The following is a 13569-nucleotide window of genomic DNA, read 5'->3' on the forward strand; positions in this document are numbered from 1 at the left end:
AGAATTCTAGTTCTGCTTTAGGCATGAAAACCAGCTGGGTGACTTTGGGCCAATCACCAGGAGATGGAGAGTTCTAGTTCCGCTTTAGGCATGAAAACCAGCTGGGTGACTTTGGGCCAATCACCAGGAGATGGAGAGTTCTAGTTCTGCTTTAGGCATGAAAACCAGCTGGGTGACTTTGGGCCAATCACCAGGAGATGGAGAGTTCTAGTTCTGCTTTAGGCATGAAAACCAGCTGGGTGACTTTGGGCCAATCACCAGGAGATGGAGAGTTCTAGTTCTGCTTTAGGCACGAAAACCAGCTGGGTGACTTTGGGCCAATCACCAGGAGATGGAGAATTCTAGTTCTGCTTTAGGCATGAAAACCAGCTGGGTGACTTTGGGCCAATCACCAGGAGATGGAGAGTTCTAGTTCTGCTTTAGGCATGAAAACCAGCTGGGTGACTTTGGGCCAATCACCAGGAGATGGAGAGTTCTAGTTCTGCTTTAGGCACGAAAACCAGCTGGGTGACTTTGGGCCAATCACCAGGAGATGGAGAATTCTAGTTCTGCTTTAGGCACGAAAACCAGCTGGGTGACTTTGGGCCAATCACCAGGAGATGGAGAATTCTAGTTCTGCTTTAGGCATGAAAACCAGCTGGGTGACTTTGGGCCAATCACCAGGAGATGGAGAGTTCTAGTTCCGCTTTAGGCATGAAAACCAGCTGGGTGACTTTGGGCCAATCACCAGGAGATGGAGAGTTCTAGTTCTGCTTTAGGCATGAAAACCAGCTGGGTGACTTTGGGCCAATCACCAGGAGATGGAGAGTTCTAGTTCTGCTTTAGGCATGAAAACCAGCTGGGTGACTTTGGGCCAATCACCAGGAGATGGAGAGTTCTAGTTCTGCTTTAGGCACGAAAACCAGCTGGGTGACTTTGGGCCAATCACCAGGAGATGGAGAATTCTAGTTCTGCTTTAGGCATGAAAACCAGCTGGGTGACTTTGGGCCAATCACCAGGAGATGGAGAGTTCTAGTTCTGCTTTAGGCATGAAAACCAGCTGGGTGACTTTGGGCCAATCACCAGGAGATGGAGAGTTCTAGTTCTGCTTTAGGCACGAAAACCAGCTGGGTGACTTTGGGCCAATCACCAGGAGATGGAGAATTCTAGTTCTGCTTTAGGCATGAAAACCAGCTGGGTGACTTTGGGCCAATCACCAGGAGATGGAGAGTTCTAGTTCTGCTTTAGGCACGAAAACCAGCTGGGTGACTTTGGGCCAATCACCAGGAGATGGAGAGTTCTAGTTCTGCTTTAGGCACGAAAACCAGCTGGGTGACTTTGGGCCAATCACCAGGAGATGGAGAGTTCTAGTTCCGCTTTAGGCATGAAAACCAGCTGGGTGACTTTGGGCCAATCACCAGGAGATGGAGAGTTCTAGTTCTGCTTTAGGCATGAAAACCAGCTGGGTGACTTTGGGCCAATCACCAGGAGATGGAGAATTCTAGTTCTGCTTTAGGCATGAAAACCAGCTGGGTGACTTTGGGCCAATCACCAGGAGATGGAGAGTTCTAGTTCCGCTTTAGGCATGAAAACCAGCTGGGTGACTTTGGGCCAATCACCAGGAGATGGAGAGTTCTAGTTCTGCTTTAGGCATGAAAACCAGCTGGGTGACTTTGGGCCAATCACCAGGAGATGGAGAATTCTAGTTCCGCTTTAGGCATGAAAACCAGCTGGGTGACTTCAGGCCACTCGCTCTCTTTCAACCCAACCCACTTCACAGGCTTATTGTTGTTGTGGGGAAAATAGGAGGAAGATGCGTTGGATATGTTTTCTGCCTTGAGTCATTGATAAAATAATAAAGGGATACGAAGGAAAGGAAAGAAAGAAAGAGAGAAAGAAAGGAAGGTGGAAAGGAAGAAAACAAGAAGGAAAGAAGGAGAGAAAGAAAGAAAAAGAAAGAAAGCAAAAAAAGGGAAAGAGAGAGAGAGAGAGAGAAAGAAAAAGAAAGGAAGGAAGGAAGAAAGCAAGAAGGAAAGAAAGCAAGAAAGGGAAAGAGAGAGAGAGAGAGAGAGAGAAAGAAAGAAAGAAAGAAAGAAAGAAAGAAAGAAAGAAAGAAAGAAAGAAAGAAAGAAAGTTAAATCAAGAATGGAGGACCACATTTTGAGTCCCAGAAGAGTGAATAGTGCTTTTTTAAAGTCCCTTTTTTAGACAATAGAGCCATCCATGCTCTATTTTATCTAACAAGTCCACCCCAAACCTTGGAGGGGGAACAGTCAGTCCTTCCCCACCCAAGGAGTTTTGGGAGCTGGAAGCCGGATGTATTTTGACCTCTCTGTGTGTTTTGTCCAGCACAAAAAAAGCTGCAGCCTACGTCAGCAAATTCTCAGGCATAGTTTTCTTTTTTTAAAAAATACAAAACAAAACAAAACAGTTTCTAGTCCTTAAGGATGCAAATGGTGCCTTAGAGCTTATGATAAGCAGATGTGGAATTATACCGTCCTGTTTGTACATTTATGGTAAGTTTCAAGTTGACTAAAAAAAAACAAAAAACAACCAGCTTTCCGAAGCTGAGTTAAAGCTGGCATCGCACCCGGCCTCCACTTGGCAGCAAACTTTCGCGACTTTCGCAGTAGCCTAGTGGAGAAAAAAAAATTAATCCCATGGGTACCGTAAACTGCTGGTGTGGATCAAAATTCAGAAATCTCCTCCATAAAGTTTGGGTGGAGAAAAGTGGGGGAGAGAGAAAGGGAATATCTTTAATGCTTTCAGGGAAAGCATTTGTCCAGAATGGTATAAGGTCTCCTGCCTGACCAGGGGGTTGGACTAGAAGACCTCTAAGGTCCCTCCCAAACCTGTTACTCTATATTTTGTAAATAAAAATGCCCAATGATCTTCTCAAGGGCAGAGTCTCCTGCCTCAGCAGGACTAGAAGACCTCCAAGGTCCCGTCCGAACTCTGTTATTCTGTTAAAATAGCTTTTCGGAAATTTCCTTTATCACGTTTAAGAGGAGAGAAGGGGAGAGAGGCAGTGGTGAAATATTACCGGTTTGCACCGGTTCGACCAAACTGGTAGCGCCGCCGCCCTGTGATTTGGTGAACTGGTAGCGGCAGCAGCGCAAGGGTCCGCCCACCCACCTGGACGTCGTTACTTCCTGGTTTTAACCAGGAAGTAACCTGTTTTTGACCCTCTGCGTATGCGCAGAGGGTCCAAAATTGCATGTGATGCGCAAAAATGCCCCATCATCTTCTCAAGGGCAGGAATGGCCACTGATTGAAACGCTGCCCTCTTAGATGTTGGCACTATAGAAATATATTGAGTAATTTTTTATTAAATTGTTATAAAATGGATTTAGAAGGGATAATAGAGGCATATGAAGAAATATACCTGATGCTAAAAAGTGTGCGTGAAACTATAAAGAACAATAAGAAGACAAGGGCAGGGGTGAAATCCAGCAGGTTCTGACAGGTTCTGGAGAACCGGCAGCGGAAATTTTGAGTAATTGGGAGAACTGGCAAATGTCACCTCTGGCTGGCCCCAGAATGGGGTGGGAATGGAGATTTTGCAATATCCTTTCCCCAGGAGTGGGGAGGGAATGGGGATTTTGCAGTATCCTTCCCCTGGAGTGGGGTGAGAATGGAGATTTTGCAATATCCTTTCCCCAGGAGTGGAGTGGGAATGGAGATTTTGCAGTATCCTTCCCCTGCCACGCCCACCAAGCCATGTCCACAGAACCGGTAGTAAAAAAATTTGGATTTCACCACTGGACAAGGGGATCATTTAAAGACACAGAAATGAATGTAGAAGTCACGAAAAGAGGAACACGATATGCAAGAAATAGATGAGAAATTAGAAGAAGCAGTGGAGGGGAAAAAATCAAAATGAGACACAAGAAGCTAAAAATAAAGAAGAGAAAGGATATATAAGTAGGAATCAATTAGATAACTCCTTAAAAGCTTATAATAGAATAGAGAGAAAAGAGAAAAATCTGTTCAAAAAAAGAGAAAGATTTAGAGGGAAAAAAAGAAAACTCTCTTTTTAAAAAAAGGAAGTCTTGTTGATGGGTGTCCAAATAATACAGCAGAAAGAGACATTCCCAGAAGGGAATGTTCAGTAGGCACAAAAATATCAAAAAGAGCTACAAGTTTCCAAGAGTAAGAGAGATAAAAGACTGACTAAAAAGTCAATAAATGATGGAATTTTAAAAAGGTTAAGAGATGATGAATAATGAGAGAATATATTAATAAAATGGGAAAATACAAATAGGGAAAATAGTAGTATATATATTAATAGATAATACAATTTATTATAACTAAAAATTAAGTTAAGATTAGTAGGTGGAAATTTAGGATTAGGTAATTTAATTGTATTATTAACATTAGTAGTGTGTTAAAGTATATTGTGAATTTAAAATATTAAGGATTAGAAATTGTGGGGATTTTGAGATACGCTGCCGGGATTGATTAAATATTGTTAATATTTGGCTTTATTAGTAATCCTACACATTTGGAACATTGAAGTTATGGTGGAATAATGAGTAATTCTTAAAATATTAAATATTAGTAATTTAGTAGGGGACAACAAATACATGGCGCAAAGAAATGTTATCTGTTTAAACGAATTGATGGGAAAAATGATAAAGAATGATGACAAGAGAATAGCATTGTTGAAGTTGGAAGATTAGAACTACAGATACTTATTTGTGTTGTTATCGTTAGCGTTGTTTAAAAAAGATTTAACCCTGCCAACACGCTGTCCACAAAATATGTAATTTAATTTCTATAGCCACCATCTCAGCAAGGACATCGATTTAACCAAAGGCAGGATATAAATAAATAATAATTGCGTAAATGGATAAATAAATAAATAAATAAAACTTTTTGCTGCTTCTCACTAATATTTTATTTTGCTTTGCTTTGCTTTGCTTTATTATTTTAATTTCTAAAGCCACCTTTCTCAGCAAAAGGCAGGAAGGACATTGTTAGAAGCCATTAATCTGTGAAAGGTAGAACATATATATAAATGCATAAATGCATAAATAAATGCATAAGCGCATAGGTAAATGATAGATAGATAGATAGATAGATAGATAGATAGATAGATAGATAGATAGATATACATACTGTGAATAGAATAGAATAGAATAGAATAGGAAAGGGAATAGAATAGAATAGAATAGAATAGAATAGAATAGAATAGAATAGAATAGAATAGAATAGAATAGAATTCTTTATTGGCCTAGTGTGATTGGCCACACAAAGAATTTGTTTTTGGTGCAGATGCTCTCAGTGTACATAAAGAAAAAATAGAATATATTCGTCAAGAATCATAAGATACAACGCTTAGTGATAGTCATAGGATACTAATAAGCAATCAAATCATACTAGGAAACAATAAAAACAATGAAAGTTGTAAAGATACAAGCAACATGGATATAGCCATTAGTGGGAAGAGCTAGATAGAAAGAAAAGAAAAGAAAAGAAAGAAAAAGGAAAGAAAAAGAGATAGAGAGCTAGAGAAAGAAAGAAAGAAAGAAAGAAAGAAAGAAAGAAAGAAACTAACTCTTGGCTGCTCCTCACCAATTTACTTACTTACTTACCTATTTATCTATAAACTATTTGGTCATAAGCTGAGGACCATCTGTATAAGAACTTTAGGTTAATATACAAATTTCAAAGAGGCAGCAGAAGAACGTTATGTATGGAAGTCAAAATTTGAAGTCTGGGAATACGGTTTCTCGATCACCACCACAAAAACTTTTAATAACCTTTGATTGTTGGAAAAGGTGCTACCATACCCTAACTCAGCTCTTCTCTTACAATGAAGGGAAGGAGATATGAGCAGAAATACCCGGAAGGTGTAAAATCAGATTATTTTCAACATTTCCTCTCCTGACTATAGAGAGGGCCATGTTATCTAGATATTCTGATTTGGAATAGTAAAACAGCATCTGAAATGGGAAGGTGCAATGTTCCAATGTATTCTTTTAATTTCCCAGAGTTCCAAATACATAAGGAAAGTTTTTTAAAAAGCACCTGGAGTTTTTCTCTTTTCTGTTTAATTGTATTGTCATTTTTTTCCTTTATTCATTTGGCTAAAATTATTGTGATAATCATAGCTATAGATCAGGTGTCAGCAACCCGCAGCTCTGGAGCCGCATGTGGCTCTTTCATCCCTCTGCTGCGGCTCCCTGTCTCTGGTCGGCTCCACAATTGATAGGGCTTTCGGTTAGGACAGGTAGAGGAAAAAAGACGCCATACTAGGAGGAGATCTATGGTGGGGGAACTGGACTTCCGGTTGGCTCCAGAATTGAATGGGGGACTTCCGGTTAGGACCTTTGTGGCTCTTTTAGTGTTTAAGGTTGCCGACCCCTGCTATAGATAGAGTTATTCCAAGGATGGGCAATTAATTTTCCCAAGGGGTCGCAGGAGAAACTGGGGCTGTTGTGGAGGACTGAACCAATAGGACCAACACACTACAAATAATTCTACAAATAATTCTCAACTTACAACTGTTCATTTAGTGACTATTCAAAGTTACGACGTCACTGAAAAAAGGGACTTATGACCATTTTACACAGTTACAAGCTTTGTAACATGATCCCCACGATCATGTGATCAAACTTCAGCTGCTTGGCAACTGATTCATACTTATGACCGTTGCTGTGTCCTGAGATTGTGTGATCCCCTTTTGCGACCTTTTGACAAGCAAAGTAAACAGGGAAGCCAGATTCACTTAACAACCAGGTTACTACCTTATCAAAGGCAGTGATTCACTTAACAGCTGTGGTGGGAAAGGTTGTAAAATGGGGCAAAGCTCACTTAACAAAGGTCTCACTTAACAACATAAATTTGGGGCTTGATTGTGGTCATAAGTCGAGGACTATCTGTACTGCAAAGGGGCGTAAGCCCGCACGTACGCACACATATGTAAATTGAAAAAAAAAATAACAGTCATCTTCAAGATAAAAGCAATGCAGTTCTATTGCATTGATGGCATAGACTTATTTATATTTGATTTCTAATTTCAATTGATCTCACGCTGGCTGGATAGAAGCAGTCAAAAGAACAAATGCCCATGTCTGAATTATTCTATTGTTTTAGGTTCCTGTCTTAAGTGCTTCAATATTGAGAGATTGCATAGATAGGTTTTCCAAATTAAGATTGCATTTCTGTGCAAACTTACCTGGGGAAAAAATGAATTAGGTTTATCTTTGGCGAGACATATTTCTATAAATATGTTTTTCCATGATTGCAGAACTTTTCATGCTATTTAGCGTTTGCAGCAGAACAAGTTCCTTAATATATATATATATCTTTTTCGTAGGTTTTATGTGTATTTCTCTTTAGCCAGGTTCTACCTACGTAAAGCAAGATATTATGCAGCCCTAGTTCAGTGAAATCACAATTCACTAGTTTCTGGGCTTTTTTTCTTCTGGCAGCCAGCAAACCCTTTGCTGCCCATTGGGAGACTAAGATAGATCTATTTCGGCCTTATAAGGGTAGTACAAAAATTTGAAACCCACCACTGCTCCCTCCCACATGCTGGGGTAGACCAGGTGCCTCGATAGAAAAACAGTTTATATATCTCTATCTCTATCTCTATCTCTATCTCTATCTCTATCTCTATCTCTATCTCTATCTCTATCTCTATCTCTATCTCTATCTCTATCTCTATCTCTATCTATCTATCTCTCTATCTCTCTCTCTCTATCTATCTATCTATCTATCTATCTATCTATCTATCTATCTATCTATCTATCTCTACATCTACATCTACATCTACATCTATATCTATGTAGGTCTTTGGTTATTTGGGTTTTCTCCCGTGTAAAATTGGAAGTGTCTTGGCGACATTTTGACGAAGTCCCATTCGTCATCTTCAGGCTGGTGTCTTCGGCTTCATGCTTCTAGGAGCAATGTGTGATCGCTTCTAGAAGCATGAAGCCGAAGATACCAGCCTGAAGATGACGAATGGGACTTTGTCGAAACGTCGCCAAGGCACTTCCAATTTTACACGGGAGAAAACCCGAATAACCAAAGACCTACATACAAACACCTGCGAAAACCTCAGAAAACATCTATATCTATATCTATATCTATATCTATATCTATATCTATATCTATATCTATATCTATATCTATATCTATATCTATATCTATATCTATCTCTATATCTATATCATCTATATCTATATCTATCTATCTATCTATCTCCAAGTTTTTTCACAAAATTCAAATGGTCTTTCCCCCCACAATCTTGTGAGAGATCTGGTTGCATTGATGTCTTCTACGAAATTGCTATATTTTGAATGTGTTTTGACTAGTCTTTGTATTTCCTAGCAGGCCTCAGTTGTTTCTGAACAGATGCTCAAAATATTATATTGTGAAATAAAATCAGGATTGCCCTGACAAATTATTTTGGCAGGTAGGATGGAAAACAGCCAAGCAACATGGTTTCATTTTGTAACAGGAAGAACGATCCAATTTAATTACAGTGTTCTCGTCCATATGACGAAGAGAGAGGGAAGATGAGTCACTCGTCCAATTAAGCATATGTTAGGAAAAGTATTGACGCAATCCATAAATTATTTTATTGATGGACAGTCCTTGACCCTACGATGATTATTGAGCCCAAAAATTTCTGTTGCTAAGCGTGATAATTGTTAGGTGAGTTTCGCCCTATTTTACGACCTTTCTTGCAATAGTTGTTAAGGGAATCACTGCAGTTGTTATGTTAGTAACCCCGGTTGTTAAGTGAATCTGGCTCCCCCATTGTTCTTTGCCTATCAGAAGGTCACAAAACAGAATCACGTGACTCCGGGATATGGCAACCGTCATAATTGCTGCTGTGAGCGAGTTGGCGGCGATATAAATTTTCCAAATAAAAAATAAATAAAAAAATAAATATGCCGAGCATCTGAATTTTGATCACGTGACCACGGGGGATTCTGCAACGGTCGTAAAAGTGAAAACTGGCCCTACCTACGTTACTTTTTTCAGTGCGGTTTTAACTTTGAACGGTCGCTAAATGAGCTGTGGTAAGTCGAGGACTAGCTATATTGTAAATGTGTGATTGTTGCCAAGGATCACATGACCACAAGGCCACTGTGATGGACGTAAGTGTGAGGACCGGTCCTAATTCACTTTATTGAGCTGCCTCACGATTTCAAACACGTCACTACAAGTATGGTCATAATAGAATGGAATAATGGAGTTGGAAGGGACCTTGGAGGTCTTCTAGTCCAACCCCCTGCTTAGGCAGGAAACCCTACACCACTTCAGACAAATGGTTATCCAACATCTTCTTAAAAACTTCAAGTGTTGAAGCATTCACAACTTCTGGAGGCAAGTTGTTCCACTGGTTAATTGTTCTCCCTGTCAGGAAATTTCTCCTTAGTTCTAAGTTGCTTCTCTCCGTGATTAGTTTCCATCCGTTGCTTCTTGTCCTGCCCTAATTCAAGGACTACTACCTATATTGACCCAGAAAAATAGCTTTCTTCCAATGCAAAAGTTTTGTATGTCCTTCAAAAAATGGTGGCGCGAAAGGCAGGATAGGCAGGATTGTATTCTGCAAGTTAGATTCTCAGAACCGCTTCTCGGCCTCCAAGAATTTACCAATTAAAATGGAATCCTCAAAGACTGGCTGAGGAATTCTGGGAGCTGAAGTCCGCCTGCCCTAAAGTTGCTGTGGTTGAGAAACGAGGATTTAAATCTGTTTGCTGCCGGTCTTCACCAGGACACGATCTCTCCTGTAACTGCAGGGATGCTTCAACAAGCTGGGGAATGCTGGGAGTTGAAGTCCACCTATCTTAAAAGTTCCCAAGGTTGAAAAACACTAGGGTCAAACCGATATTATTACTATATTATTATAATAAGGGTCGTCAAAGCCATATTATTAAGCAGACTTTTTTTTCTAATCCACTCCCTTGCTCTTCAGAGTGGCACAACAGTGTTCCAAACAATATCTATCTATCTATCTATCTATCTATCTATCTATCTATCTATCTATCTATCGTCATTTACCAAATGTCTGATTTTTTTGATCATGTCATTTACCAACAATTAATCAGTGGAACAACTTGCCTCCAGAAGTTGTAAATGCTCCAACACTGGAAGTTTTTAAGAAGAGATTGGATAACCATTTGTCTGAAGTGGTGTAGGGTTTCCTGCCTAAGCAGGAGGTTGGACTAGAAGACCTCCAAGGTCCCTTCCAACTCTGTTTATTCTATTCTATTCTATTCTATTCTATTCTATTCTATTCTATTCTATTCTATTCTATTCTATTCTATTCTATTCTATTATTCTATTCTATTCTATTCTATTCTATTTATTTATTTAATTTTTATACCGCCCTTCTCCCGAAGGACTCAGGGCGGTGAACAGTCAAAATAAACATATATATATAATGTGAATAGAAGCAATAGATAATAATTAAGTCAATTTGGCTTATCAGTTAAGTTAGGATCATTCAGAATAAAATTTACACAATCTACTCTACTCTACTCTACTCTACTCTACTCTACTCTACTCTACTCTATATATCTAATTTTTTTATCATGGAAATGCTACAACAGCTGTAAGTGTTAAAAAAGGTCCCAAGTCACTTTTTTCAGTGCCGTTGTAACTTCAAAAGGTCACTAAACGAACTGTTGTAAGTCGAGGACTACTTGTATCATGGGACTTAAAAAAGAAAAAAAAAGTCGAAGTTACTGCTTTTAGCTTTCTTAGCCAGAGGGCGTTTCCTTTGCTGATATTTTATGTTGCATTTAAGATTTATAATCCTGATTTTTTAATTTTTTTTTTTTTTTTTAATGTAGCTGTTTTCTCTTATGGGTCCCAGCCAAGCCGCTAAGGACTGGGCAGGATATACAGTTACTAAGCAAATAAATCGACGAAGGGTTTGATGTGGGTGGGAAACTGCCTGCAGTATTTATGGGAATGAAGTGGGGAAGGTTTTACTGGATTCCTAGGAAACCCAGTAATTGCTCACAACTGTTGTGCAAATGAAGAAAGCAATTGTTGGTCGGACAGCTTTGCATTTCTCTTGATTTTTCTAGCACCGGGGGAAAAAAAATGAAATATACGAGAGTAGAGCTACAGGTAATCCTTGACTTCTAGGGCCACAAGCGAGCCCCAGATTCCTGTTGCTAAGTGAGACAGTCATGAAGTGACTTGGGCCCCTTGTTTGCCAGAGTTGTTAAGCAAATCACTGCAGTCGATAAGTTAGTAACATGGTTGTTAAGTGAATCGGGCTTCCCCGTTAACTTTGCTGGTCAGACGGTCGCAAAAATGGGATCACGTGATCCCGGGAGGGACACTGCGACCATCCTAAATATGAGTCAGCTTCCAAGCATCTGAATTTTGATCGTGTGACCATGGGGAGGCTGCAATGGTCGTAAGTGTGGAAAAATAGTCCTAATTCACTTTTTCTTTCAAGTGCCAGTGTAATTTCAAATGGTCACTAAACGATCGGTTGTAAATTGAGGATTACTCCATGACTGCTCACTTAGGGACCATTTGAAGTTCTTACGGACCTCCTCAGAGATACCTACGACTTGGTTTTAAAGTCGTCCCCCCCCCACTCCAGATCAGGGATCTCCAACCTTGGCAACTTTAAACCTGGCGGACTTCAACTCCCAGAATTCCTCAGCCACCTTTCCTTTAAACTTGGAGGACTTCAACTCCCAGAATTCCCCAGCCAGCTTTGCTTTAAGCCTGGAGGACTTTAAGCCTGGAGGACTTCAGCTCTCAGAATTCTGGGAGTTGAAGTCTGCCAGGCTTAAAGTTGCCAAGGTTGGAGACCCCTGCTCCAGATCACGTGATCCGATCTGGTTGCTTGGCAACCAGCCATCATTTATCGCTCTTTGCCACGTTCTAAGCAGCTGAATTTTGATCATGTGACTGTGGGAAGGCTACAATGGTCGTTAAGTGTGAAAACTGGTTGTAAATCACTTTTTTCAGTGCCGTTGTAACTTTGAAATGTTGTCCCCAATCCGGGTCTGAGCTGGGTGCTGAGGCCAGACATGAGGTGCAGGTTTTGATTGCTTTTTATTGGGGTACCCCAAGGAAAAGGGCTCCTGGGCAAAATGCCAAGAGAGCCAAGAACAAAGGATTAAGAAAACTTTATACATTTTCAGTGAAGGACAAGGCGGGACAAGGCCGTATAATAAGAAATATCATCTAATAAACATTTTAGTAATAATTCTACAATTTGTTCTATTGGTCTCTAGCTTCCCCTATTCCTAAACCTTGGCTAATGAATGTCCCAGGAGTTATCTAATACACATTTTATTTGCTGCAGGCCATCTCTATTCCTAACTTTTAGCTGAGGTCTGCAAGTTGCCTAACTCTTTGTTACTTTTATCAGCTTTCTAACTACCCAGAATTGTTACAAGCATTACACGTGCCTATTTCTTGTGAATAAGCAGTCTTTGTTCTTGCCAGACAGACTCCACAATTACAGGCTTCCTGATTTACTTTCATGTGTGCATGACCTTGCTTTATTTTAGCAGACAGCCCATCAGAACGGTCACTAAATGAACTGTTGTTTAGTCTGACGAGGCTGACCCATTTTCCCATCTCTTTCTTTCTCCTTCCAGGGAATCCCACTGCCTACTTTTGGGGGACTTTTTCCTTACCCGTATACTTACATGGCGGCTGCAGCTGCCGCAGCCTCTGCCATGCCGGTGACCAGTGCCACCACCGCCAGCTCGCTTTCCCGGAACCCGTTCCTGAGCAGCGCTCGACCTCGCCCGCGGTTCAACCCTTACCAGATCCCGGTGGCCATCCCTCCCAGCACCAGCCTCCTAACCACCGGGTTGCCTGCCGGTTTGAACGCCGGCGCGGAAGCCTCCAAGCCCGGGAACAGTCGGGAATCGAGTCCTCTTTCGGATCTGCCCGTCCCGAAAGCCAGCACCCAGCGGGCGTCTCTGTCCCCCAAGCCATCTTTGAAAGAGTCCATGAACGAGTTGCAAAACATCCAGAGACTGGTCAGTGGTTTGGAGACCCAAAGGGAAGTATCCCCTAGTAGGAATTCCCCCAAGTCGACAGTTCACGGAAGCAGCCAACCTCCTAGAGCTTAGGAGCGGCTGGGAAAGAGATGTGTACAGCACACAGCATATAAATATTTATTTTTTAAGAAAAAGAGAGGAGATTGAGAGGGGTCGGAGTCTAGAGGCATCAGTAGCTTGGCATCCTACTAGAGGCGCAAGCAGAGCCGAAGGCCAAGCAGGAGGCAGGGAAAGCATGTAGGAAGGCCGTTGCTAACCAGGTTTTCGAACTCACGCTGTGATCTCAACAGCCTACCCATATCTTATCTGTTTTTTGGCCCAGGATCGAGCAGAAGAGGTCCATTTTAAGCCAAATGCATCTCTAAAATGGCCGCCAGAGAAGAAGATGGCGTCTTAGTTCACCTCCAAATCATTTTGGAAAAACCCTTGGCACTTTTCTTCCTCTGAGAATTGAATTTTGAAACGCGGACGATGCCGTAGGACTCGGCTCTCCGATGCTAGGAAAACGGGGAAGAGGAAAGCTTTTTTGCCAAGCTCTAAACGTTAGGAAATTGGGTTCATTATTAGCCAGAGGAGGTGA

At 41.0% G+C, this 13569-nt stretch overlaps 1 protein-coding gene across 1 annotated transcript in view; it reads left to right on the forward strand.

Annotated features, from left to right (window-relative positions):
- The window catches only part of TBX2 (T-box transcription factor 2), a 48321-nt gene that overhangs the window by 33695 nt on the left and 1057 nt on the right, over window positions 1–13569 (forward strand). Inside the window, exon 6 of the mRNA XM_070931997.1 lies at window positions 12579–13569. This exon is cut by the window's right edge and continues 1057 nt beyond it. Coding sequence (XP_070788098.1) covers window positions 12579–13061 — 483 coding nt within the window. The 3' untranslated portion in view covers window positions 13062–13569. The remainder of the gene's footprint in view (window positions 1–12578) is intronic.

Source organism: Pituophis catenifer, unplaced genomic scaffold (assembly GCF_029215685.1).
Source record: "Pituophis catenifer annectens isolate HBS135680 unplaced genomic scaffold, rPitCat1.0.hap2 SCAF_1, whole genome shotgun sequence".
Taxonomy (NCBI): Eukaryota; Metazoa; Chordata; class Lepidosauria; order Squamata; family Colubridae; genus Pituophis; species Pituophis catenifer.